General features: G+C 49.3%; 1 protein-coding gene and 1 long non-coding RNA gene across 3 annotated transcripts in view; one reads left to right on the forward strand and one right to left on the reverse strand.

Annotated features, from left to right (window-relative positions):
- Positions 1-15335, reverse strand: part of MXI1 (MAX interactor 1, dimerization protein) — a 60321-nt gene extending 44986 nt beyond the window's left edge. The window contains exons 1-2 of one of the 2 annotated variants that reach the window (XM_064144416.1): positions 14996-15335; positions 4146-4278 (exon numbers count right to left, since the gene is read on the reverse strand). In XM_064144416.1, coding sequence (XP_064000486.1) covers positions 4146-4278; positions 14996-15182 — 320 coding nt within the window. In that variant the 5' untranslated portion in view covers positions 15183-15335. Of the gene's footprint in view, positions 1-4145; positions 4279-4955; positions 5457-14995 lie in introns of those variants that run through there. The other variant, XM_064144417.1, reaches the window with a different exon arrangement.
- Positions 15336-15470: 135 nt separating this feature from the next.
- On the forward strand, positions 15471-25250 carry LOC135176456 (uncharacterized). The gene is made up of 4 exons (XR_010302661.1): positions 15471-16102; positions 16275-16452; positions 24283-24337; positions 25130-25250. It is a non-coding gene; the product is annotated as an uncharacterized LOC135176456 (long non-coding RNA).
- Positions 25251-27779: the final 2529 nt, after the last annotated feature.

Consider the following 27779-nt stretch of genomic DNA (forward strand, 5'->3'; position numbering starts at 1 on the left):
TGGAAAAAATATCAAATGGGCAGAGGACAGCACAACAATAGAGAAAATGAGGAGCTGCATCACTGAAAGAGCCAGAAGGGCAAAGAAATCCAGACACTCAGATTTTTTCAAGACACCATATCCAAAATTCCTTACCATACCCTTTAGAGCTTCTGATTTCAAACTCTGCAGCAACCTGCAAACCTGTGGATGTCGAAAAGGCCCATGGGAAGCAGCCTCAGACACAAGGGAGGATAACGGGAAGAGAGGAAAATGAAAGGAAAAAGGAAATGGGCAGAGGTCAAACCCTCCTCCATAGAGCCGAGCAATAGATTCTTTGAATGCCCTTAATAACACAGGCCTCCTAGGAGAGCTGAAGGCTCCTAGCACTGCTGAGAGGGTGCTTGGCATTTCCTCAGGATCAGACCAAAAAATAGCAGGCATTTCTACATGCCTGAGAGTCTAAATAAATAAATAAAACAACACACAAATGACACTTGAATGTTGCAACATCATTTCAGATTTCCTTATGCATCCTAACTTCATTAAACTGATTGTATTATGAGGGGGGGGAGGAAAATAAAATCATTTAGTATCCCTGCTGTTTATTTTATTTCCTGCTGACACAATTATTTAAATTGACTAAAAATTCTTCTCAATTACTTTCCAAAAATGTATAGATATCAAACTGCTCTAATCCTAACTAACTAAAATGGCTCTATCAAATAATTGGTTCTGTTTGGAATTGCTCTACAAGAGCGGTTTCCAGTGACACTGAATGCAGGTTAATGTACCCACAGTTCCATACTCATGGCATGGACTACTTTGCTTCTCTAGCAAGGTTTCAGAAGCCAGCTTCTGTTCCAGAAATATCTTCAGAATGAACAAACAAGTGACACTGCACAATAAATCTCTGCTAAGTTTCCATCCCAATCTGAAAATGAGAAGACACTTTCGTCAAGAGAAAATTTTTAAGAAGCAAAATTGATTTACAGTTGATATGAGTTGACCAAATGAATTGCTTGGGTTTTGCTTTTAGCTCTGTGTTAAACGGTTTGGGTTTTTTAAACAACTTTCTCTTGTTTATTATGAAGTCCAGTTAACCGTGGCTGGGATTCTCCACATAGTTTTCTAGGTGGCAAAGTTCTAGAACCTAAATATCCCTGACTAAAGCAAGACTGCATATTCTTAAATATATTCAGGTCTTAACTCACACCATACACCACCAGATCTTTAAAATACCCATGCAAAACACTACACATACATAGAGTCGCAAGGACTGCAAAGGGCAGCCCCTCTGCAGCAACCTGCATGCTGTCAGTTATACAACTGAGACAAAGGGAGAGACAACCTGATCCACAGTGTCCCTCTTTAAAAATGCATCATGTAAACTAGAAACAGTGACACAATTTTTTTCCTCTTATCAGCATGCTTCTCTTTGGGGTAGAAAAGCAATCATTTTTCAGGGAGTCAGAGACCATCACAGTTCCATAAGATTTGCTCCACCACTGTCACACAGAGCTGAGCTGCCTGTTCCTCAGAACTTTCTGGGTGTTTGTGCTATGACAGTACAGAGGCTACTGGAAAGAAACAGCTGTTGTGTCTGGACTGCAAATGCTGAAGGGAAATACCTGGGTTAGAACTACAAATTGAAGAGCACCTGTAAAATATCCTGCACTACAACCAGTAAGGAAGTAGACACTTCCATTTCTAGAAGTGTATAAAGAAAAAGGATTAAAAAAAAAAGACAACTATGCTTTGCCAAGGTTGCTTAAGAGATCCTTTTACAGGGGCTTTTACAAGGTCTGCATAAGATCTAAATATGTATTTTCTCTACACCAATTAAGCATTTTAAGACAAGAGTAATCTAAGAAAAATCTTTTAAGTTTGCCCTTCCATCAAAGGCTTGATATTTAATTCAAAGTGCATTCAGACTCCACTAGACAGAACTTACTGAATTGTCCCTTTGATTTTAACAGGAAGGAATGATACTGAGCCTTCCTTAAACAAGACTGATGCTATACTCAGCATCACACAAAACACACTGCAGTGCATTTGGAGGTACCCTGAACTTCACAGTTGTCACTTCCCAGCACTGCAGCCATCTGGAAGGCCTGCCATCTCCTACAGCAAGTGCAAGCTGCTACAAGATGCACTAAAAGAAACTCCCATTTCTAACTCTGTGTGTGAGGTCTGAGCTCCCCAAAAGACCTGCTCTGGCATCTTCCTAGAGTAGACCTGACCCTGGTCACTCCCTGAGGCCAAAGCAATCATGGGATGTAACACACTAGGTAACATTCTTGCTCTACAGATTCAGTTTGGCCTCAACATTCCTCATATAAGGAAGGTTAAAAAACAAAACAAAGCTGGAACAAAGCTAGAAATGGGTAGATTCAGACTGGACATTAGGAAGAAGTTCTTCACCATGAGTGGTGAAACCCCGGAACGAGTTGCCCGTTCCTGGAGACGTTTAAGGCCAGGCTGCATGAGGCTCTTGACAACCTGATCTAGTGTGAGGTGTCCCTGCCCATGGTGGGGGGGTTGAAACTAGATGATTCTTGTGGTCCCTTCCAACCCTGACTGATTCTATGAAAACCCAAACCCCAAAGGAGAAAACATATTTTCTGCTTCTTTGCTTTCCTTTCCCCCCATACTAATGTACTCAGCCTGTCACACTAAACGGCCTTATGGGCTGGTCTCAGCACAGAAAGGTGCCTCCTGAGAGCTGTGCTGGGAGCTCTGTGCTGGCAGGGCACACTGAGTGCCCAGGCCTCCAGGATGGGGAGTGCTCTGCATCTCTCTCCGGACTAAAGGCTGCTAGATTTGGTGCTAAGGAGCTCCTGAAGGGGATGTGCTTCCAAGCCCTCCTTTGGAGAAGGGCAGATTGCCATGACAAAGGCCTTTGAGTGAACGAGGTGTGGGATGGAGAAACAGTGTGTGAGAAACCTAGAGGGGAAAAACACAGATCTTGGTTCAGCATTTGCAATCATTTCCCAACACAAAGCCACTGGTATTTGGGATTGTGGTTCATGGGAAACTATAGAGCCATCAGAAGAGGCTGGATGAAGGAGGGAAGCATATGTAAACATGCAGCATACAAAGAGATCAGGATACACTGATCCTGATCAAAAAAACTTCCCCACAGCAAAGTGTCCTAACATCACTTCAAACAACCTTTATTATCAAATGCTGACAAAGCAGAATCACTGCAAAGGCACTTTTCCCCTAGGCCTTTACAGGTACTTCCCAACAGCCTCAAGAAAGCTTTAATCACCTGAGCCACCTGCCACCATTTTACGGATTGCAGAGGCCTCACTGCAGTAAAAGCAAGCTTGCAATTACCTTTTCCAAATCACATTTTTTTTCTAAAATTTCTCTAGCCCAGAAGGTCTCAACACGGTTTGACCAATTCTACCAGAGGAAGAAAAAAAAAAACCAGAAAAGAACAGCAACAAGAGGGAATCTTACCACAACACCAAATGATAGGCTTAATCCTGTCATCTCTTATAGATTGAAGAAACCAAGAATAAAGCACTGTATAATAGGAGTAGTGTCAAAACCACAGAGTTGTACAATTACCAAGCAATTAGAAAGCTGGGAAATTTCCCTGCTCTGGAAAGGCAGAGTGAAAGACAGCTTCATTTTTCTGAAATTAATTTTTAACACGTTGTACATAGCAGGCAGTCATCTCCCTCTCTCCCATTTGTTGTAGGGGATCCATTTCAAAACATCATTTCCTTGCTTCAGATCATGCCTGTCATTATAATCCCAAAGCATCCAGGCTGCATGCACACTATCCCTTAAAAGCAATGACTTCTGGGTTGGAAAGACATCAGCCGTATATAGTGGAAATAGCTGTGCCTACCTCCTCCCTAAACCCTATGAACAGATCTCCCTATTCCACTTCCCTCTGCAGCATCTGAGCCTTGGCATACAGTCAGCTGGCAGTGCCACTTCAGATGCAGCTCCCTCATGTTCCTTCTCCTCTCAGGACCATGGATCTAGCAGGGATGCTGTACCTGTGTGCCCAGCTCTGAATCACCCTGTGCTCAGACTCATCCCATTTTCCCCAAAGGATAGGTTTCTGCCCTTTGTCTCCACCTTTCTTCTCCAGCACTATCCTTCCAGCCAGCCCTGCACCCCCTGTTTTCCTGCCCACATCATACCTGTTGGCAAGACTTGCAGTGCTGCCACTGCCGCTGTGTTTTCTTGCTCGGCTCAGCCTCCGTGGGGGCTTTGGGTCTTGTAGTCCAGGGCTTGGAACGGAGGGGAAGGTCGAGGCATAGCCATGTTCACACTCTGCATGAGAATCAACAGGCAGAGCATTAAAAAAAGCAGGCTCATTAAAAATAAAACGAGTTTGTGAAAAACAGAGTCAGCAGGCAGGTCTCACCACTAACCCGTCAGCCTAGCTGGGGAGGCCCTTAACCACAACAGCTCAGGGAAATGACTGATGATGTATTCAGAGGGAAGTGGACTGGGAGGTGGAGAAAAGAGAGGAAGGGGAGTGTAAAGGCTCTGCCAACCTTGGGGGAAGGACACCACCACTCAAACACCTGAAAACATCAACACAAAACGTGACAGCCCAGAGCTCACATCATCTCCCTCCTGTCCAAACTACTTGAACCAGGCAAACCAGACATTATTTCACTGTGCCATCAAGGTCTCTGCAAAGCCAGAGCCATCGTCCTTCCTGCCCAGTGGGCAACTTCAACACCAACGCTCACTTTTTCTTCCAGAAATCACATTCCCTTCAATTTCCCCCTCTCTGCAAAGACCTTCCACCTCAGCCACTCTCTCCAGGAGGACCTGTCAGCCTTGTTCCTCATCAAACCCCTAGCTGTCGGGTATTTACCACCAGCAAACACTCGCTCTTATCCCGTCCTTCATGGTCACTCTCACCCCTCCACGGTGACCCCAACCCCACACCCCCTACGAAGGGCTTGTTATCCCAGCACCCCTCCTCCTTCCATTACCTCTCTCTCTTCGCTCCAGATACTCGGCCGCCTCCAGCAGCCGTTGGATGTTGATCATCTGGACCTGCTCCATGGCCCCCAGGCCGGCAGCCGGGGGACTCCACAGCCCCGAGTCCCCCTCCGCCCCCACGCTCCCAGCTCCCCCGCTGGTAACGGGGGCGGCTGTGGCGGGGAGGAGCGAGGGATCGCCGTCTCTCCCCAGTCCCCGGGCCTCCTCCAACCGACAGCTCTCTCGTCCCGGGGGAGGGCGGCTCTCCTGGGAGGACGGGGAGTGGGCGCACGGAGGTAGGAAGGGAATACGCGAGGAAATGCCGGAGGAAGGACCGGGACTGGGATCCTCCCTCCGGGGGAGGCAACGCGGCCAGAGCTGTTGCTGTTCTTGACCCAGACCGGTCCCTCTCGCCCCCACTCACAATCTCTGGTCCGGCCCGGCCCGGCCCGCAGGGCAGCCCCTTCCCGCCGGTCCCGGCCCGAATTTGACCGCACTTCGGGCCCTGCCAGGCTCACCCTCTCCCAGTCCGTCCCCTCAGCCCCGCGCCGGGAGCAGCGCCCGGCCCGGCCCGCCCCGCCCCGCCCCGCGCACCCACCGCCCCGACGCCTCGCACCACTTTGTTTACCTCCGCCCGGCGCTCACGGGAGCAGGGGCGGGCCGGGCCGCGGGGCTGCCTGGGAAATGGAGTTCCCCGCTGCCGCCGGCGCCGCGGCACGGCGCTGCAAGGGTCCACGCGGCACCCACGCGTGGGGGCCTGAGGCAACGGCTGCTTTCTCTCGTGCTTGAGGTGACACCTCCGTGCCCACCCGCGCTCCGAGGTCTCGGCGGCCAGGCCCCGAAGACGTGGCTGCGCGCAAACACAGGCCCCGAGGTGAGGGCTGCGTGCCCACGGCGGGCCGAAGTGAGAGCGGCTTGCCCCGTCCTTCCCTTCGCCCACAGCAGCAACGTGCAGCAGCGCGCACCGTCCCTCTGCTCAGCTGGCGATGGTGGCGTGATGTCTTCCACCACGGCTCCCACCACTGCATGCTGAGGCAGCTACCCACGGACAGCAGCTCCTGATGCGCTATGGTTTTAAAAGTTTTAAATTCTTCTTTTTTAAACGTCTGGTTTAGTTAGGGTCTGCACGACAGAGCTCCGTGCCCCAGCAACATGCTAGGGGCAAGACAGGCATCACCTAGGAAGAACCTGCGGGCACTTCATCCCTCTCCTTGTAAAGGCCAGGGCGTTCCGTGTGTAGAAGTGTCAGTGGCAAGGATAAAGCAAAGAAATGCTACAGAAGACAAAGCTGCTGCCACACGGTGGAAGCTCCTTACATCTCACCTGTAGAGATGAACTAAAGACAAGGTGCCAAGCTCTGGGAATTCACACATGGAGTGGCTCATACAGTGCTTTTGATGGGAGACAGAGGTGCGAGGCTCGGTTTTTTTAACAGTTACACAGCCCTTTCAGATCATAGGCAAAAGATGTCACGGAGAGCAATCTCACTCTGTATGTCTGAAGTAGCAGGTAAGCAAATAAAAATTATTACCACCTCCACGTTATAATAAATACTGTCACACCCACACCTTTTCAGTCCCATCTATGCACTTCCCAGCATCTTGATACTGTATTTATATCCCGACTTTCATACAGGTACAAAAAATCATGATTCCTTCTGCAACTCTGGAATTTTGCCAACTACTTTAAAGTTTTTTTCTTAGAATGGAGCTTAAAAAACAGTTAGCATTTAGTAGTATGATACCAGTCTCTAAAATATTTGATCTACGCTCATACAGGGAAGAATAGGAGAACATTAAAAACCAGAATCAGAACATCTGGAGTACAAATCTGATTCTCAAAGCACTACTGACTTAGAAATTCTTCAGTGATTTTTTTTTGTTGTTCCAACTGGGGTTGTGTTCCATGGATCTCAACCTTTAAGTTGTGACTGGTTACAGCTTATTTGCAAGTGGGAAAAGTACCTTTTAAAAAACCATAAAAGCTGGGATTCTCAGTTAATGGTTTGTGTCTGGTAGCAAGAGCTTTAAGCAAAGCATGAAACAGCAGGAGGTTCGTGATGAAGAGTGCAAGAGTTGGCAGCACTCGAGAAGGCCTGAAAAGAAGTGGATTCAGGGTAGCTAACTTTTATTTAAACACATTTTGCTGATTCACCATTTCTGAGATTTCCCCAGATAACTGCAGGCTTGCAGCTGATGGAGGTAAAAATAATACCACTATTCAGTTCTCACACAGCCCTTTTCATTTCTGAGTCTCAAAGGGTTGATTTGTTTTGTTTATTTTAAGATGGGGTAGTTGAAGAATAAAGGAAGCTTGGATAGTTGAAGGATGAAGGAAGCTGGGACAACTTCAAGGATGTACTTCCCTCCTTCTGTACTGCAGAAATGCAAGTCCCAGCCCTCACTCAGACAGGACAGCCTCCATTCAAGTACCTACACTGAGCCAGACCACAGCACTTGTGAAAATTGGCTTTTGTCTGGGGGAGAACTCAGGGAAGGAAATATTCTCTCTCTCTCCTGACCTCTTTTTTTTCCTACACTGGAAACTGCCGATAGAGCAGATTGTTAAAAGCACATGGAACGTCTGGCATTTGAGCAGTCTCAGGGAGTACTTACATGATCTTGGATTACTCACAAAGGAAAAAGGACACAGGTGCACACGCTGCTCCCCGACAGCAGAGTTAATGCAAGAGCATTTCTGGGCTCTAACTACACTGCCTCTACTTGCTTCCAAAACCAGGGAGCCATTTGCCTCTCGAGATCAGCAAACTAAACATTAACACACACCCCACCACAACCCCTCAAAACACCCATGATGAATCCCCAAAATCACTGCAAGACAGATTTTTGTCAGCATCCACCACCACCATGAGGTTTTTGTTGGCGGCACATGTGGAGACACGTGATGCCGCTTTAGGATTAAACCAGGAAAGCCATAGCTGGACAACGAAGGGGTAGTTTAGGATTGCATCAAAGAGTCGGCCTCCTGAAGCTAGTTCAAGCTTAAAACAAGGAGCATAACACAAGGAGGACAGTGATACACATGGTAAATTAAATCAGCACTAGAATGAAATAACAGCAGGATCAGTTCTGTGTGAAACGATGTAGGATCGGCTCTTCCATTTATGCATTAGCTCAGCTTCCAAGTCTTTGTTTTTGGAGTCAACAATGCACAATTAGGAAAAAAAAATCTGTGTGAAACAAAGACAAATTTGAGAATAAACTGTGGGACATCTTCCCAAGGAAGGAGCTCTGAAGAGTCAGCCAAGCCAACCACGGAGCCACAGCAGATCTGCAAACTCTTTCTGTTGCCATCCCAAGCGGTTGCGTGGGCAGGTCAGTCTGCAAAACGCCAGAGTTGTGTGTGACAGAAACAAAAGTGGGTGGAAAGTGAACGGCACCAAGAGGCCCGATGCTATTCATCTGCTGACCAAACTCCCCCTCCCCAAAGTCAATTTTAAATGTGGTTGAGCAATTCACAAGCAACACTGAGGAGGGGATAAGGAAAGAGTATTCTAGGGGAGAATGAGATCATTTAATTTAGTGGCTTCGAATGATCTGTAAGTACAGTTTTCTGATTATAAGTGCTTGCTGCTTGGCATCCCTTCTGGCAGCTGTGATTCACTTTCATTGTGTGTTCTGCTGCTTCGCCCTTTAGAAAGGGGCTTTTTACATTTTATTAAATGGCACTTCGGCAGCCCTCCATTTCCAGCCTTAATAATGGATTTGTTAATCTCCCTGATAGCCTTTCCCTCCTCCTTAGCAACAATTTAAATATCCAAGAAGAAATCTGCAGTGCAGAAATCAATTAATATTTACATCTGAAATGCTACTGTACTATTTTAATCAAGTAGAACAGATGTGGTCTGTTTTTTACCAACATCACCATCACTTGCAGCTTTCATCAGGGAAATATTCAAAGAGCTTTCCAGAAAGTAATGTTTTAAGCTTCTTAAACCTACAATGACTTTAGCTCTTTTCTTTCCACTTTGCAGGAAAGGAAACTGAGGTGTAAGCTGTGTAATCACTCACATGAAGGCACACCCTAGACTAGAGGTGGAACAGGAACACAGCTCACGAATCAAGATGCCCAACCCTCTGCTTTGGGCACAAGGCTTAGAAACAACACAATGCTTTGCAATGTCTAAGTTATTGACAATAAGGGCAGTCCTTTTGGCGAAACTGCCTCATTTTCCACCCCTTCTTTTGCTTTTTTTCTAAAATCCGCCTGCCGTCAACTCTTTGTAGCCTCCAGGAGGAACATAAAGATGGCAACAGTTGCAAGAGCTTCCTTTGCCTGCCTTCACATAAACCCTGCAAATTGTTGATATCGCTTTTAAAGCCTTGACACCTACCACTCCTTCAGCCAAGGCATGACTAGAAATCCCCATGAGGAAATTATTCACTGACACTCTCATATTGGTGATAAGTCACTGATTTCCCAAGTTTCTGGAGGTGGCAGATCCATTGAACTCTTCTATTTTTCTAGCTAGGGGAACAACAGCATACCTGAATATCCCACCCATCAGCACACACTCTAATAACCAGGTCTCTATTCATGATTGTAACAGCTCAGTATTAGAGGACTTGTAGCAGTGGGCTGGAGGACATCCCAAGTCCTGCCTACTCAACACCATTCCAAAGTCCACAGCACCCTGATTAAGGGACCTACACTACCTGTAGAATATGGCCTCATTTCTCATCCAGTAGCCTCATTCTTTTGCAAGGCATTGGGTAATCCCTTTCAGCACTCCCACTAGTGTTTGGAACCCATCCATTGGTGAGGGCAGACAAATCTCAGAGCCAAACCACCTGGATATCCAAGAGTCTGAATGGGAGTACAGCATATGCCATATACCTCACTCTGATTTAAAGACCAAGCTCTACCAATCAGTAAGACAAAAGCCACAGGTGCTCCATCTCTTTGGGCTATTTGCTCCTTTCCTTTCAGAGAGGTGTTGCTCTGTTTTCAGACCTGTGCTGTGCTCCAGTTTATTCTGAGTCAATGATTTATCCTGTGACTTTGTTCACTTCACTGACCCATCTGCCAAATAAGTAAAAGGCCCTCCTGTGAGAAAAAAGTGCATCATATACAGCCTGAGGTCCTTCAGTTAAACAGGAAGAAGGCAAGATTCTCCAGCCAAGAGCAGAAGGCGCTTCTTTGTCAGCTCTCAGGACACTCTGCTGACAAAGGATGCGATCAGTTCTCAGCAGTGCTTCTGGCACAGTCCCACAGTTCTACCTCTGCTCTGTCATTTCTCCTGCTGTGGCTTCCTTCTGAATTTTATGCTGAGGCCCAAAGAGCATGAGTCAAAATAACCCAACCTGGAAGTGGTGAACACATGAATCAACATGGCCAAGTCACGAACCAAGAGGAATGAAAAAGTGTTTATTGTGAGATGGGTGAAAATATGTATAAAGGAGCCCAGTTCTGCTTCACATATCACATCACTGCAAGATCCAAGACCATCAATACTGACCTTGAGACACACGTTCAGCTCTCATCGATTAAGTGGAGCTCTACACACAGACTGAAGGTAATTTTAACTCCTTCTGCCCTCCACTAATTATAGGTTTCTGATACTTCTTCACTTTGGTTTGTCAAAAAAAAGGACCCAAACAGCACGTGAACAGTGGAAGGGAGCCACACGATGAAGGTAATGTTGACTCACCCACAAGGCTCAGTTTTCTTCTCCTGACTTCAGAGAGGATTATTCAGGAACAAAGGACAAACCTAAGGTCATCCATTTATCATTCCTGGTTAGAAGATCAACAAACATAGCCAGTACTTGAAGATCTAGCTGTCCTGCGAGGGGCCACAGTCCACTGACTCATTCCCACACACCTCTACTAGACTTGTGAATAAGGACACTGCTGTTACACTGAATGGCTGGCCTTCATACTTTTGGAAGAGGATATGGCAACAGAGGTCTGTATCTGTAGTGAGAATCAGTATATATTACATACCATACCTATTACAGATAAGTCATCATATCCTAAGAATTCATCATGTGTTTATGCAACTCCTACTGGCAAAAACATGAGTTCACACACACAAAAGGGATGGTTGGCACACACTAAACCTCAGCTGAGTTTACTCCAGGTCTCTTCAAAAAAAACATCTTCCAGACACAAGCATTTCAGCTGGTAGATTTCCAGCCATGCTTATTCATGAAATGGCATTTGCAGATGTTACAGAAGCACCATCAGATCTGCCCTCAGCACAACTTTCATTTCTGAAAAGAGCCACTATTTTTTTTTCACATGACGTTTCTATTCCTTAGATACCACGCTTAAATTTCTAGAAACAGGTCATTTGGAAACCTGTACTTGCCAGTTAGCAAGGTGTGTTTGGATTGGGCTTTGCAGTCTTGCCATTAGAACTGCTGCAAGCAGGCAGCACTGTTATTCCTTTTAAAGGCTCAACTGAAAAAAATCATTCTATTGTGTTTCAGTAGCCAAAAATGGTCCAGTTTTCCCAAGCAGTCTCATTAACCAGACTCTAGCCTACCTCATTCACTATAACATGATATAGAAAATTTTTCTTCTTCTTTTTTTATTTTTTTTTTGTAAAGGTGAATGAATATTACCAAGATGGTTTCAGTGGTGGTGCTGAAAGTGCCCTTTCCTGAAGCATACCCTCTGCCAGCCATATCCCCGGATGGTATATCCTACTTGGCTCCAAGGCCCTCAGTCCTGCAATTCTTCTTCCACACCACCCAGCCAAGCCATGGACTCTCTGCTATTATTCTTGACCACAGTGAAGGGATGTGGGACCTACAAATGTAAAAAAGTCACCTCCTTATTTCTCCCTGGGCACCAAGCAGGTAGGAAACTCATGCCTTAACTTAAAGTCCTGCCCTAGACACAGATAGCTCCACAGCCTACATCACAACACTGACCTGCAGGCAGAGGTGACAAACTGGTGTATACTGGGGGCTGAAAAGGGCCTTGTGGCTCCTCCTCTATTAGTTGAAGTTGTGACAGTCACACTCTGGGATATCAGAGAGCTTTGATCCACAAGAGACAGGGTTGCCTCTGCCTCTCTGGGAGCCCCTCTACCAAACAGTATCCACTCTTGCTTGAGTTGGTGTTAAAAAGATAAATAACCTAGCACTGCCATGCAGGGCTTGGAAGAACAAATGCAGACACTGAGTGTGGTTTACCAGAAACAGCATCAAACCACTGAGAAAACCACTTGAGCTCACCCAACAATAATAGCCTTCCTTAAATCCCTGCCCTTGGCTCCAAATCCCTTCAGCTTCCCAACAGGTATGATTCTGATCCCAGCCAGCACCCTGGTGCTTCTTCCCCTCCTCACCCAGCCCTGTTCTCATCCCCTGTCCTGGCCAGGAGCAGACAAACATGTACCTGTCACCTCTGTTTTTTTAAGACTATGCTTCCTTGAGGTAGGGCACTCATTCCCCAACACGTACAACACCCTGCACAACAGGGTTGTGACTCAGGCACCCTCCTGATGGGAGTAACACCAAACCAACTTGTTACAGCCCTGTGTGACACCATAGTCAAATGACCATGGCATCCTGCAGGAAGCAGACAAGCACCAAGCCGGTGACCAACTTTGGATTGTCTCCATCACCAAACTTTTTCGAGCCTGTCTCCTCTGTTACTGCTAATTGCCAGGTCAGATGTAACGAGAAGTGAACAGCGATCACCAACATCTCTGCCAGGCTGCCAGCACAGGGTGCACTAAGCAACCACTCCTGCACTGGCACATGAAAGGGCATCATATCCTCTTGATGCAATAACCTGAGCTCCACATGCAAATCTCTCTCCGGTGAGACTACGTGTATGTGTTAGGACAGAGCCTTCCAGCTTCTGCAGCTATTCCTCAGCCCAGATAGGGCCCATAATGCTTGGAGATTGTTCTCCAATCCAAGCAGCATTTTTCTTTGTTTGGGAGCAACTCATAAAAGCTGCCTGGTTTATGATAGTCACGTTCTGAACAGCACGTCCAGTAGTTAAGCCTTTGGTTAAATGGGACTTTTCAACCTAGAATGTCCTGATTGCAAACTAAAATATTGAAAGGTTTTGCAGAATTGCCTAATAAAACTGAGGATTTTTCAGGACTGTAACCATGATGATTGTTAGTGCAAAGCTTCAGTGAAAACAAGCATTCAGGAATGGAGCTTCTTGGATGCAAACCCTGCCTTTCAAAATTCAGCATTAAAAAAAACCCTGTATCTTGCTGTTTCACTTGTTTTCCAGTTTCAAACAAGGAACTGCATAAATGATGCCTTTTTAAACGGAGCATATAAAATATTGTATACTATCCATTTCAACGGCAAGAAAAATTCTGTCCTACCCCTCCAAACTCCCACCATTTTGACAGTTTCCCTTCAAGACAGGAGGACTCCTAAAGAAAAAAAAAACCAAATCAAATCAAGCCATCGGTCTCACACTTGATTTCCAATGCAGCGGTGCTGCTGCGTTCACAGGCAAACCCGTTTTTTGCTGGGAGTTGTTGTCATTCTCCTGCTCGCAGCCGCCGGCCGCGGTGCTGCTCAGCTCCTCGGACGCAGGGCTTTGCAGATTCATTACGAAAACAGTAATTAGCAGGTGAGAGAAAAACAACCCACCCTGCTCCAGCACGAATTCAACTTTCGAAAAACAGAAAAGCAACCGGGAGCAGAGAATGAGGGCTCTCGGCCCATCGCCACAGCGGCTTGAGCGGCAGAGCAGCTCCTCCGCAGCGGGACCCCCCTCCCTGGAAGCCTGCGCGTACGCGGCTCTGCCCGCAGAACAAGGGCATCCTACAGCGTCACCTGCGCGGGACCTATAGCGGCCATAGGGACCGGCGGCACGGAGAGGGTGACGGAGACGCGTGGTTAGGGACTCGCTCATCCCTTTGTAAAGTTAAATGAAAAAAGAAACGCAGCACACGCTCGGTGAAGAAAACAGGAAAAACAAAACTGGGACGGAAAGAGGGGAATAAAGGAAGAAAGACATAAAAAACAAAACACAAATACTGGAAGACACGGCCTCGACGAAAGAGTAACAGGGGAATCCGAGGTAAACAACGGCAAAGCGCCGGTAGGGGAGTGGAGCGGCGTTTGTATGTGACCCCTCCCCGGGGGAACAGTGCCCCCCTCCTCCTCACATGCCCCCCCCCGCCGCTCCGCGTCCGCTCCGCGCCCAGCTCGGCAACGCGTGACGTCACACGGGGGACCCCGGCGCCGCGCATTGGCGGAGAAAGCCTCACGGCCCCGCCCCTCGGGAGACAGTGTCCAATCAACGCGGCGTTCTGCCTCCATGTGCGAACCATGTGGCCGCGGGGGCGGGGCGCCGGCGGGCGCAGCGCCGCGAGGCCGCCAGTGTCCGCTCGGCGCGGGGGGCTCCGCGGGCGCGCACCGCCGCGGGGGGCTCGCCAGCCTCTTTGTTCCCAGCGCGCCTGTTCCCGACACTGCCGTTGTCCTTCGCAGTCCGCGCCTCACTCGAAATCGCTCCGCGGCGGAAAGGCGCAGGCTACGCGCACCCTCCGCACCCGCGGAACGGGAGGCCGTCTGTGTGGATGGCCGCCGCCCCGCACCGGGCGCTCGCCTTGCCCTATCCTCTACTCTCCTCCCCGTCGGCTACCTGGCGAGCGCTGCCGTTTGCCTACGTGACTCTGCCCATGCCCCGGCGGGGGGAGCGGGGACGTGTCACTGCCTCCTCCCTCACCGCTCCGGCTCCGCCACCGGCTCTGGTTTCCCGCGGGGCCCTCCGGATCCTACTGAGACCCCATCTACTACTCGTCAATCTCTGAGAAGCGGAGATGTCCGTGCTGCCACCGAGCCGTCCCGCTCCGCTCTCCATCCCAAACTTTCCCCCCGGTCCTGGCCTCCCAGTCGTGGGGAAGGGGGGGGGGGGGGGGGGTCCCACGCGTGTCTCCGCCGCGGGGGTTGCAAGCCAGCCCTGGCGCCATTTGTCACTGTGCCTCCGGCCCCTGCAGCCAGCCAAAAGTTTCAGTTGTTATTTTTTCTCTCCCTCTCACAGTCCACACTCCTCGCTGCGCCGGTCACCCACACGCCCGGCCCTAAGCCCACACTTACTTTTATTCTCCTTCTCGATCCGCTCCAGGTAACTGGCGGCCTCCAGTAGCACCTGCACATTGTAGAGGAAGGTGTCCATGCCCGCCGCGGGGCTCGTGTTGCAGATGTCCCCAAGGGGGCACCGGGCCCCGCCGGCCGCCCCCTCTGCGCCCCGCGGTTCCCTCCGCGGCCGGCCGCGCTTCCCCATGCCCCGCCGCGTTGCCGCCTCCCTGTGCGGCGCTGCGTGAGCGCCTGTCCGTCTGACGGCTATCCCGGCGGCCGCCGCGGTCCTAGCGCTGCCGTCTGCCCCGGCGTTCTGTCGCCCCACGGGCCGCCGCCGTCCCGCCCCCCCCGCGGCTCGGCGGGGCGGCCCGGCCCGGCCGCGCCTGCGGAGTGCGAGCGCCGGCGGCTGCACAGGGCTCTCGGAGCGGCGGGGGTGGGGAAATGGGGGTAGACGGACAGAGAGGCTGAGGCGGGCTTGTCCCGGGGCTGGGGGGACTAGTGGCGTTTCCCCGCCCCCCACATCAACTCCGGGATGTCTTGCACCCTCCCTAGCGGCAAACGACCCACTGGAAACAGAGGAACTGTGGCGCTGGCCGTGGTGGCACCCGGGGATGCTGGCATGATTCTGGCGATGCTAGTGGGGACACCGCTGCAACACAGAGGCACAACCAGGCCCACCGTGTCCCCTATCACCTCCTGTCACTGCCTGAAGGCTTTTCCTTGCTTAGGGACCCCGGGCGATTTGCGGGCCGGATGCCTCTGCTACGCCCAGTCTCGGAGGCCAGCGCTGCAGGCTCAGCCTGTAGCTCCGATGGACCCCTTTGGCACAACACCTCTTAGTTTAATATCAAAGGACTTACTTTTTTGATCAGTGTCCCCCAGAAAGCCCTCTGTGGTCAATTAATAGACTGTATCTTTCCAAATCAAATCAAAGATGGAGAGTAGGCAGGGGACACATCAGTCCTTCCCAGACCATGTCCATCCCTGCAGACCCGAGGTGAGGGCTGGGCACACCGTGTCTGGGGTGTGTCCTTGTTTTACCCTAGTTTTGCAGAGGAGAAAGAACACCTGTGCTGCAGGGAGAGAGTGAAGAACCTGACCCGGACTGAGCAGGAAGAGGAGAAGGTGAGTCTTTGCACTTCCACAAGTCGTCTGTGATTGTGTGTCTGTAAGTTTTGAGGTGTCAGTAGGAGGGGACCCTGCTGGCACAGGCCTGGCAGCGGGTGCCCTCTAACATCCTCCTTGCTCTGCTTCCATCCGTGGTGGCAACACCCAAACCGCGATACTACGCCAACAGCACGAAACCCTGGTCCCGCCTGGCCGGTTGGGTTGGTCTCTGTCGAGGAGCCCTGCAGGAGTGGCCAGGATGAAGCATCACCCCAGAGATGTGCTGGGATGTGAGGATCTGCTAATGCCCAAGTGCTGGGGGCCTTGAGGACCTCATCTGCCCTTGAAGGAGCAAGCACTGTCTGGAGGTAAGGAAAGAAGAGAGGTCATGGTGTCATTATAAGGGTGGCCTATTACTAAGTGTTAATTATTACCTGAAGCCTGCAATGTCATGGGGACCTGAATCATCCTAGAGAGGAAGATACCCCAAACTGCAGCACATGTGATGAAGTCCCTCTGGCTTCCAGATGCTGGGGGCTGAGAGGCTGTTTTTGGGAAGCCTGACTGCAGGACTTTGTCAGTTGCATGCCCCTCCCAAGGCATATGTTGGAGCCAGGCCGTGTCTCTGGATGACTGAGTCCATCCTCTTTTGTGGCCACGGCTCTCTGGATGGCTTAGTGCTTCCTTTTCCGCAGCCACGTGACACCTCTGCTGGCAGCACCGCATGGTCAACGCATTCTTCCCAGTATGCTGCTGCATCAAAGATGCACCAATTTGTCTTGGCAGAGTTCTCCCAAAAAGGACTGATGGGTGGCATGAGATAGACCAGCAGTGCCCAGAGATGGGATAGTTCTGGAAAATTAGGAAGTGTGAGAGGGCACAAAGTATCATCTGGATTTATACATAGCCTGGAGAAGAATGGGCAAGGCAGAGACGAGTATGGTGTGCCAGGAGCGCAGTGGAACACCACTGCCCATCTGGAGTGTGCTTGGCACCCACAGGTGTCTGGCCATCCACAACAGCAGGATTTCAGGAGATGCGTGCCAGGCTGAACCATGGAGTACACCCAGGCAAGCAAAGAACTCAGAATGAAATTGGCTTTTGTTAACTCCAGTAACTAGCTGACATAAGACACGATTCCTGCTTTACAAGTGTGCCCTGCAAATGCTCCCATTAAAACACCAGGCAGAAAGTTTCTGACTGTCTAATTGTCCAGGGACTGAGACTAGGATGTGACTTTGCCCTGGTTGCATTGGCTATGAACCTAGGCACAAGTGGCTGCCCAGCTCAGCGTAGCGCTTTCTGCTGGCTCACCAACGGGCAGCTAAGGCTTTCCATGGCCTTAGCTGAAAGTACAAGGAGTCGTTATTGAAACAGATCAAAGGCAGCCAGTGCCAGATTGCTTAAAAATCACATGATTTAAAAATCTCATCTCCTCTCCCAGAGCAGCTGAGGATGTGTATGATCGTCTAAGGTTCAGAAGCAGATCCTGTGCCTAGTGGCAGATAGTATCCTCTGTTCTCTACTGCATTTCTTGCTCCTCCTCATGCACACCCATGACCTGCGTGTTTTTGAATGCTTTGTGTGAATTGGTTCTGATTCAGCTGCTGTGGGGCCTGCCTTTCCCAGTGTGATATTCCTGATTCGAAGACAGAGTGATCATAATTTTGATTTCTTTCCCCCCTAGCTTAATTCTGATATGATTTTTTTCCCCTTTAAAGTTAGTTTCACAGAGCAAAGTGATATAAATTACATGTATCCCCAAACAGTTTCCTCTGGAAGAGTACTGCAGACCACAGATTGTCCCAGACACCCTTGAGAATTATGGTAGGTCTGGTTCAACTTTGAGTCTCAGTTACAGGCCCCAAACCTCCTGTCTGAAAGGAACTGTGCCCAGGACCCTTTAACACTCTGTTTCTCTTAACATTTTCTCTCTGGACAGCCATCCTTGGCCACCAGAAGCAGGGTGCTGAACTGGCTTGGCTGTCCTCATGTTTTGCTGCATCAGCCCCAGATCAAAGCTCCCATCTGATTCCTGGGAGTTCATGCATGGTTGTGTCTTTGGTACGGTGTTGGAGACTGTGCCTGGACACCTTCTGTGGAGGTGAATGTCCTTGTCCCATGACAAGCCAGGGGAAGGTACTGCACAGACTCTCACCTGTCAGTGATGCCTGGAGGTGAGGGAACACTTGCCTGTTCTGTCTGCTCCTGGAACAGAAAAGGGTTACAGAGTTTGTAAGGGAACAGAGTAGGGAGCTATCAGCACATCCAGGGGAATGGTGCAAGGGCAGGGTTTCCAAGGGAACCGGCCCAGATGAAATCAGGTTTCTAGTGGATTTGGGCTGAGAGGTACACTACAGAAGAAAAAAAACAAGGGTGGTGTTCAGGGGAACGCATGTGGACAGACCAGAGAGGCAGTGCAATGAGAGCAGTAAGGGAGGAGGTTTTGCAGTATTACAAGCTCTGCACATCCAGCAGCTGTGGCCCAGCACCCTCATCCCCTTCAGAAAAGCAGCCAGTTAAGGGCCTGCTCTCTTTCTTTGCCTTCTCTTTCACTTTGTTTCACATTCAAGCTCACCCTGAAGTTTTACTGTCAATTTTTTTCTCCACAAGGGGATGTCGGAGCTGCTCATCAGACAGGAGTGGAGTTGCTGATCGCAGTCCCCTGGGCCCATGGGAGATGGGGTGAGCCAGCGCAAGGCACTGGCACGGCCCCACTGCCCACGCTGTCATCAGGGCCGCTGCTGCCTGGGCACATTGCCAAAGCATTGCTCACCACGTGGGAGATCCCTGGACCTTTTATCAGCAGCTGGTGGCCACATGCTGCCCTTGGTGCTCATGGCACATCAAGGGGATCATGGCCCAGAGGTGTGGAGGTCAGGTGCCCATGGTGCTGCTACCAAATTCCCACTTCTGAAAGTGGGAAAATAGCCACTCCATCCTTTTGGGATCAGGCCAGGTAAAGAGGTCAGATTGCCAGAGTGCTTTTATTTTGCAATGCTGCATAACACAGCAAGGTGTGGGTTTTGGTGCAAAGTGTCTGGTGGTATCAGCTGCATGAGAAACCCTCCAGGGTACAGAGTGAGCATCCTAAGCTGCTCTGCAGTGGGTATCTTGTGTGTGTGTTGTTGGGCCAGACAGCAAAAAATGCAGCCACCACTCTGAGCACAAATAGTAAGTTCCATTTGGTGAGTTCTGGTGGCATTGTTCTGGTGGCATCATGCACTCACAGCCACTATTTCCCTACATCACAGGAGTTATCTGTTCAATTTGTTCCAGTAGCAGCACCAGTGTAAATCATCTCCTGGACAGACCTAGCAGGGTTTGGAGAGAGTTTGAAAGGGTAGGGGCCAGGACAACTCTGGGTTTTGGTCTGCAGAGGCTCCTGGAGGCACCTGCTCTCTCTCCACTCTGGCTAATCCTATTGTAATCCCTTTTATAAAATTTCACTTGTCTTTAAGTCTGCTGCTGCCCTTTGGAAGGACAAACTTGTTTTCCAAGCGATAATTATGGCACCCATCTGCCAAGGGCAGGCATTTCTCACTGCACAAGAGTGATAGCAGTGTACTAAAAAAAATGTTTGGAGGGCTAGCACAGCTCTCTTTTTTTTTTTTTTTTTCTTTCTCTGTTGACACAGTTGTTGTGGTGGTGATAGGCTAGAGCTGGTCTGGAGCAGTTGTGCCCTGGAAGGGAAGCAGATCTCTGATGAATCCTAAAGGTTCAACTTTACCATTGGACCCAGGAAGTTTCTGAGCTCAGGCTCAAGCCAAGAAGTTGCTGCTATTACCAGGGTGGTTATTCCAGCCGTGCTGCTGAGCACCATTGCCCTTTGGGTCACTATGTGGGTTGCCCAACAGTGCCCCAAAAACTGCTGCATGTGAGCTGGGGTCATTCTGCACCAGCACCTTTGCTGGGTCACCCTGGTCTCTTCTCAGAGGCAATTAGTGATAGAATGAGAGGGAATGGCCTCAAGTCACTATTTGGTAGGTTTAGACTAGATATTATGAAATTTATTTTCACAGCAAGAGTGGTCAGGCATTGGAATGGGCTGCCCAGGGAGGTGGTTGAGTTACCAGCCCTGGATCTGTTTAAAGGTCTTTTGGATGTGGTGCTTAGGAATATGGTTTAGGGTGCACCTCGTAGAGTAGGGGTATTGTTTGGACATGGTGATCCTGAGGGTCTATTCCAACTTGAATGTTTCTGTGATTCTGTGTGGGCTGCAGCAGGGAAGCAGAAAGCCTCCATCTGTGCTAAGAAGCATGGCTATGAGGAAGAAAGCATGTTGTTTTTCAGCATTTCTTCTCCCATTCTGGTACCAGCCTTTTCATTTCCAAATATCCAGGTGCTCAGTTTTTCTTTTGCAGCCCAGTTTGCAAAACAGTCAACCTCTGGATTTGACACTCAGTGGTGTGTCAGGTTGTAAGGGCTTGCTGTGGAGGTGAACTGTGTTCCAGGAGATGCCTTACAAGCATCACTATTAGTGGTCTGCCAAGTGGCCCCAACCTGATGGTGAACACAGGTGCTCAGGTACAATGTAACTGAGGTATAGAAATCTGCCAGCACAGAGCGATGCACAGAGGTCAGTGCAAGCTTGTAGTTCATCTTTTCCATCAGCCATTTTTTGTTGGAGACAATTCATGATTCTGCTAAGGCCACTGCTGAAAGTCTTCTCCATCATCACAAGTCCAAACCACAGCTTCTATAGGGTAGCCAAAACTAGTTCTGGGATCTGGCTGTTGACAGGCTTGGGCTTTAGGAAGTCAAGAAGAAGTGGTTACCAGCATTAAGCTTCCCTGCCAGCCTATGTGCCCACAGCACATCCATAAACTAGCTCCTGAGCCCTTAGGTGTGGGAGCAGTGATTCTTCAAAGCAGCAGCATTTCTCTGGATGCTGGGGACCCAGCCAGATTTTGGACTCTTCCCAGCACTCTTTCCTGATGACACTCATTCTGTTGGTGGGTTCTTTATGGGGAAGAATCCAGTGCTACTATTGAAGTATTTCCCTTGTTCAAAAGAGAAAGGGGAAAATCTCATGACAAAGAAACAGAGAAGAGGTTTAAAGAAGATATATTTTCTCATATTCCAATCAGATGAAGTTTTTCACTTTTTCAAAGCACAGATAAACCTCATGGGCCACCAAACACCTATCCTTATTTTGAAGAGGAAGGGCAAAAGAGGAGGAATATTGCTATTTTATTTTCCTCTGTGACATTCCTCTGATTCACTTCAAATTCTGAGAAGAAAGTTTCCAATTTGATCCATGTATTTTGCAAGGGGTCAGCTGAGAAGTTTTGTGGGTGATGTTTTAATGGCCTCTGAGTACCTCTGCTTCTGAGCATCCTTCACCAGTCTGTAATTAATAAAACAAACTCTCTGCAGCACTGGCTGCAGTTTCTCCCACCAGGCCCTTGGCTGCCACCTGCTCTTGATGCCTGTTGTCCCTGATCCTGCGGCATGACACTGGGCTCAGTGTAGCAGGGGTATCTGTTCTTTTGTGAGGCAAGTAGATGTTTGCATCTGAGGCTTGTGTCTCTCCTTAGCTATGATGTCAGAGCCTGAGTCTTGCCTAGCAGACCCAGAGTCAGGGGATGCATCCATCTCTTTGATATGAAGTCACCATTTACCACAACCTTTTCACTTCACAATTGCTCTATGCATTAAAGCAAGAGAGCAGAATGACTTAGGGGTGCCCCAACAGCATGCACGTTAGTTAATGTTTCAGGTGCCTGCCCCAGCACTCTTCATGCGTGGGGTTGTGCTTAGGCCCAGGTGTGGTCGTGGTGGCTCCTTGCTGGGGCTCAGGGAAGCCACTGGGTGGATCTCATGTTGTCTGGCCCTGCAGCAGGCACAGCAGGCAGCAGGGAGGGTGCATCACCTTTGCGATCTGCCGTTTGATGCTCTTTGTTTGTGTGTGTGTGTGTGTGCTAGAAATAACTAAACTAGAAGTGGTGTTGACATTCTCTCTCGCCTTTCCTGTCTGGCCCAGCCACACCATTTATCTCAGATCCATTTGTGTTGTTATTATTTACAGCTTCATCCTTCAGGTACCTTTATGGCTCCTACTTCATTTCCTTTGTGATCCCTCCTTACAAGTTACATGTGTGGTGCATCATGATCTCCTCCAGCACTCATTAAGCAAACCTGAGCTATGATCTCTCCTTTCACAGTGAGCATTTTAATTTCCTCCTCAGCCTTTTAATTGTACTCCTGACTTTCCATCTTTGCAATTGTAAGATTTCTGTCTTGGGGCTGCGAGCTGGAGCAAGCTCTTCTTGGCTCTTAGTAGTTCTTCACTGTGCTTGGCTGTTCAGAGTAGTTGCTACACAGTGCTGATATAAAAATAATAAAGATTTTTTTTCTTGCCCACCCTTGAGGGAAAGCACACATATGGTCTAATTGCACTGTGCCAGCAGAAAAAAGCACATCTTTTGGTGGGTGGATTCACTGATGAATAATTCTCAGCAGGTCTGGGTAGCTCCAAAAAGGGGTGGATGGGATCTATCAAGGCAGGGGGAAGGATGAACATGGTGAAAGGCTGGAGAGGATGTGGTGAAATGGGACAAGTGGAGGGTCTGGTTCTCCAGCTGTTCAACTGAAAACTTGACACCACTCCTAGGAATACGCTGACTGGTCCTCAAGTCTAAGCTGGGAGGTAAAGTGAAGGTCATTTTACATTGCTCCAAGGCAGAAAGAACTTGCAATATTCACAGTGTGCCATTTTGTACACTCTGGCTTTGGGATTTTATGTTAAACTTGACATCAGTTGTGCCAGGGAGGTATAGGCTGGATGTTAGGAGGAAGTTCTTCACAGAGAGAGTGATTTGCCATTGAAATGGGCTGCCCAGAGAGGTGGTGGAGTTGCCATCCCTGGAGGTGCTCAAAAAAGCCTGAATGAGGCACTTAGACAGGGCTGGGTGCTAGGTTGGACTGGATGATCTTGGAGGTCTCTTCCAACCTGGTTGATTCTATGATTCTATGATTCTATGATCTGTGACGTGCAACACATCACTGAGGTTTGTGCCTTCTGGGCTGGGGGGCTGTTAGGATAAGTCCTGCAGAAGGCACTGGGGCAAAGGCGTGGAAAGAAGGACCCACACCTCCCTAGTTTGATGCTAGTTTGAACCTCTTCTCATTTCAAGTATCTTATCTCTGTCCCCCCAGCTGTCATTTTAACTGATTTCATAGTGAACATCTTCCTGGTGTTTTCATGCGTTAGCTCAGGATAGGCTTCCTCAGGCACTGATGGATAAGAAGCTATGTGGCCCTGGACCATGCACAGATTTTAGCTGCTCAGGTGCCTCATTTTTCCCTTTCACCTCTCTGAGTCTCATGTCTTGGTGAGCTGCAGAAAATGAAGTCTAGAGGAAGAGAAAGGCAGCAGCTTCAAGGGGAAAAATGTTCTTGGAGGCTCCCAGCCTTCTCCCACAAGACGACAGAGTGCATGGAAACAACGCCCAGGGCTTCAGAGGGATGAGGGGCTCAATTCTGCCCTCTCCAGGCAAACTTCTGAGTTTGGACTCATTGCACATCCTGTACAAAGGGAGGACTCCAGTGTATGCACAGACAAGTTACTTCCCTCATATTTTCTGGCTAAATTTGCTTTGCTGTAGCTGGGACTGGCACAGAAGTTGAGAAATGCATCAGGACACAGACAGTAGTTGACTCCAGCAGCAGCAGCAACAAAATACTAGTAAAAAAATTCCCACTATCCTTTAAAGGGGCTCCCCAGTCATGCTGAAAAAAAGGTTGGATAAAGGTTTAATAAAACAAAAAAAAATTTTAGAAAAATGATATGTGCTATAGGTCATGCCCAGACCTGGTGTTACTGCTCACCTCCAGCCAGGAGAAGGAGGCAGTGCCCAGGGAAAGACTGTAGGAGCCTGCTGGGCTCAGGCTGCAGGGTGTTTTTTGGGGCCAAGGGTACACAAGGATTCTGCTCTTTGCCCTACCACCATGCCAGAGTGTACAGGGAAAAGCAGCCCTGAGGTGACTCAGATGTGACAGTGCTTCCTGGGAGGAGATCCACTTCGGGGGGGAACCTTGGGAGCAGCCAATGTCACCAGCCCTTGGCTTTGCCAGGTTAGTGTGTTAGAGATACATTGAGGGACAACTATGAGTCTCTTAATGTAATTATGGTTGCCTAATGATTTCCTTAATTTCTCTCCACTACGTCCCTCCAATGCCTCTGTGGCCTACAGGCTGTGCCTCTGCAGGCCACTGGCAGGCAGGTTTGGAGCCCAGGAGCTGATGCAGGTGAGTTGCCTGTCACATCACAAAACCAGAAAAAACACAGTAGTGTTTGGATGTAATTCTGCTCATCTTTACTTGTGTGACATCCTAATATTCAAATACAAATAGACTGTTGCTCTTGCTACTCAGAGCACCTGGTGTTTTAAGGGGAGGGCAAAACCAGAGGGGATCTGCTGGGTCATTTAGTCCAACTATTCTGAGCAGCTGCGTCATATAATCCCCTTCACGAATTTCCCAGCCTCCTGGCAGCCCCCATCAGTTAATACCCATTTGTTCATGTGCCAGCGTTATCTGTGGTTTAAAAGCTGTTCTCTGTCCTCAGTATTTCCCTACAGCTTCCTCCTCATCTCCCTCTGCCCCCTCTCACTGTAGCAAAGGAGAAGGATCATGCATCCTCTCAGATTTATCCCATCTGGCATCTTCCATCTTTGCCCCAGCCATGGCTGATCATTGCACCAGCACCATGGGCAAGTCACCACATCCTGGCTGCTGGTCTGCTGCCCACATCCACACTGCATGGATGGCTCTGATTTCTTTCCAGTCAAGTGAGATTCTTGTGTCTTACACCAACTGTGTCACAGCAAAACCCACTGCTGCCAGTCCCAGCTCCCCTTCAGTGTGGGGCCTTTGTGCAGTGAGAGACCTGCTCTGCTTCCACCAACACCACTTTGCATGGTGCTGTCAGATACATGTCTGAAGAAGTGATGGGATCTGTCGTGCTTCCTGGCCTAGTAAAAGCTCAGGTTGTAAAGAAAGTGCTTGTTGCACTTACAGCCCTTTCTCCTTTCTTGACAGGCCTTTGACTGATGTTTCCTCCAGGACCCCAGATGCTGTAGGATCCCCTAAAGAGCAAGCTGCTTGCTGAGTAAAAGCAAATAAAATACCCCCAAACCAACAAACAGTGCAGGAGAGAGTGACAGAGTGACTGTGGCTCCCTGACATGGCTGCCCAGGCAATGCATGCCTTGCTTAAATCAGCATCAGACCAGACAGTGTCTCCAGCAGGAACACATTTTCTCCATACTACTGACTTGCTGCCCTGCATTAGGCATTTCCCTCCCTGGACACTCCTACAGTCACCTTTCACTCAAGGCTCCAAAAACAATACAAACCTGCAGGTGTTGACTCTCAGCAAGTCAGTGATAAGAAAGAAAACAAATTCTCTGCTCTAGATTTCAGGCTGCTGAACTCAGTGGCAAATGACTTGGTCCATGTTAGCCAGTTTACACCCTTGGCTGCAATGAGGCTGATGCTGATTTTCTCATGGCCTGCTCCACCTGCCAAACCACTTTGCCACAAGCATCACTTCAACAATGTTTAAAGGTGCTCTTTGAGAGGTATCTCTAAATCTAGCCAGAAATGCTGTCAGCACCAGAGGGAAGCTGATCTCTCAGATTTTGGTTCAAACTTACCCTCATTTATATGTATAACACTGAGAAAATACTCCAGCTCACATCAAGAGGGCCCCATCCCTCAGAATGCTCACAACCTCCAGAGAATGAGGAAAAAAATATTTATTTGGGTTCCTGGGGTTAGCAACGGCATTTGTCATCTTCAAAACACCTGAAATGATTCAGTGTTGGAGGTTGAGATGTGTGCAGGCTGTGGCAGGTGAAGCAGGAGCTGGAGGGTGGTGGGACACCACTGGAACAAGCTCAGTGCGAGAAGCCTGGGCACACAAGCACTGAAGAAGACACCATAGAAACCCAGGGTTGACTTGATGGGCAGCTGAGCTGAAGCACTTAATTGCACTGGAGATGTACAGGATGTGGCCACCTGGCACCACTGCCAGCAGAAAGAGTCTGTAGGGCTGCAAGGGCTGGAAAGCAGCTGGGAAAAGGCAGAGGCTGCAGGCTGAAAGCAGAGCCGCGTGGCTGCTGCTGAGCTGACCTGGCACCACAGAGGGTGGGCACCACCAGCCATTTGTGCTGAAGCCAAACCTGTGAAAACTCACTGCATCCAGCCACCATCCCTGCCTCTTGCCTGCCAAGCCCTGTCCTGCAAGGGCTTCACCCAGCCAGGCAGCCAGACACAGCAGAGGCTAGAGCAAAGGCATAAATAAAAAGGTTAATATTTTCCACCCGTCTCTCCCAGCTGCCATGCAGATCGCAGCTGTTTCTCCCCACTCACGCTGGCCGCAATACTCGTTGGGTTGGTATTTAATTGCCTCTCCCTAACGATGCATTAGGCAGGGTGTAATTTGCCAGCACTGGCCAAACAATACAGATAAACCCAGTTTGCACACACAGGCAGCGGAGCAGGGAAACGTCCCCGTCTGTTCCGCTCCCCTTTGGAGCGGGTGGCTCCAGCCGTGGGTGGGATGCGAAGTGGTGCACGTCTTGGCCTTCGGGAGGAGGAAGGAAGATGCCAAAGAACAGGAAACACCCGCCTGTGCTGCCCCGAGCTGGGGTGAAGTCATAAGTGTCCCCGACGTCACCAGGACCTGCCATGTGCCAGCTCAGGGGCTGGCCACGTGTTGTTGCAGCTCAGTGCATCCCTTTTGTTGGGCTCTCTTTATTTTTTCCTGGAGTTTGGGTATAAAGACATTTTAAGATTTCTGCCCCTGCCGTTTTTTAACCACTGTAGCATGAGCACATACATGGAAGATGGCAACTTCACTCTTGCTTGGAAATCACCCAGCTGGAGGTTTAAAACCCAACAGGTTTAATTTAGGAGGCAGAAGGGTTGCTATAACACCAGTGTGGGTCCTTGGTGTTTCATGTTTTTTACCAGCAGCAGCAGGTAAAAAAAGGAACAGAAAGGGAAAAGCTTCATCCTACAGCCACAGCTTCTCACCCTGGCTCTGAAGTACCATGATGCTCAGAGCATCTCTGTACCCTCCCCAGCTTTCCTCACACCCCAAAGTCCAGCCAAGGGAGAACACCCAGCAGCACTAAATAAATGAGAAGGAGTGAGTTAAAAATTAGCTTGCTGTCACAGCGCAAAACAGAAAACCATGCCCTTCCTTGTGCTGGCCCAGGGCACAGAGCTGTGTCTGTGACCACATGAATCATTACGGTACAGCCACGTATCATAGAGAAAGAAAGAGGCAATCCCCACAGAGAGAAGGGCAGCCACACAGGTCACAGGTAGATTTGAGTGCTCCTTAAACATATTTACACAAACGACACTGTCAGAGTTTCTGTTAAAGGGCCGCAAATTTCCTGCACACGGTGAGCTTTAAAACGCTCAGAAATTAAGTATTGTCATTAAAATGAGTAGGGGAAGCACCTGGTTTTGGACTCCCAGGCACATCAGGTGAGCGTGCAGTCTTGCCTGTGCAGCAGCGACTCTCCTGCTTCACCTGCTTTGTGCGTGGGTCTGCAGCAGCCCAGCAGCTTTGTCCCACCCTGCCGAGGAAGACTTGTTTGGGGTAAAACCAGGGTCCTGCATCCTGTCCCCACACGACTCAGCATCCTCCTCCCACCGCTAGCATGCCACACACA

This window comes from Pogoniulus pusillus, chromosome 6 (assembly GCF_015220805.1).
Source record: "Pogoniulus pusillus isolate bPogPus1 chromosome 6, bPogPus1.pri, whole genome shotgun sequence".
Classification (NCBI taxonomy): Eukaryota; Metazoa; Chordata; class Aves; order Piciformes; family Lybiidae; genus Pogoniulus; species Pogoniulus pusillus.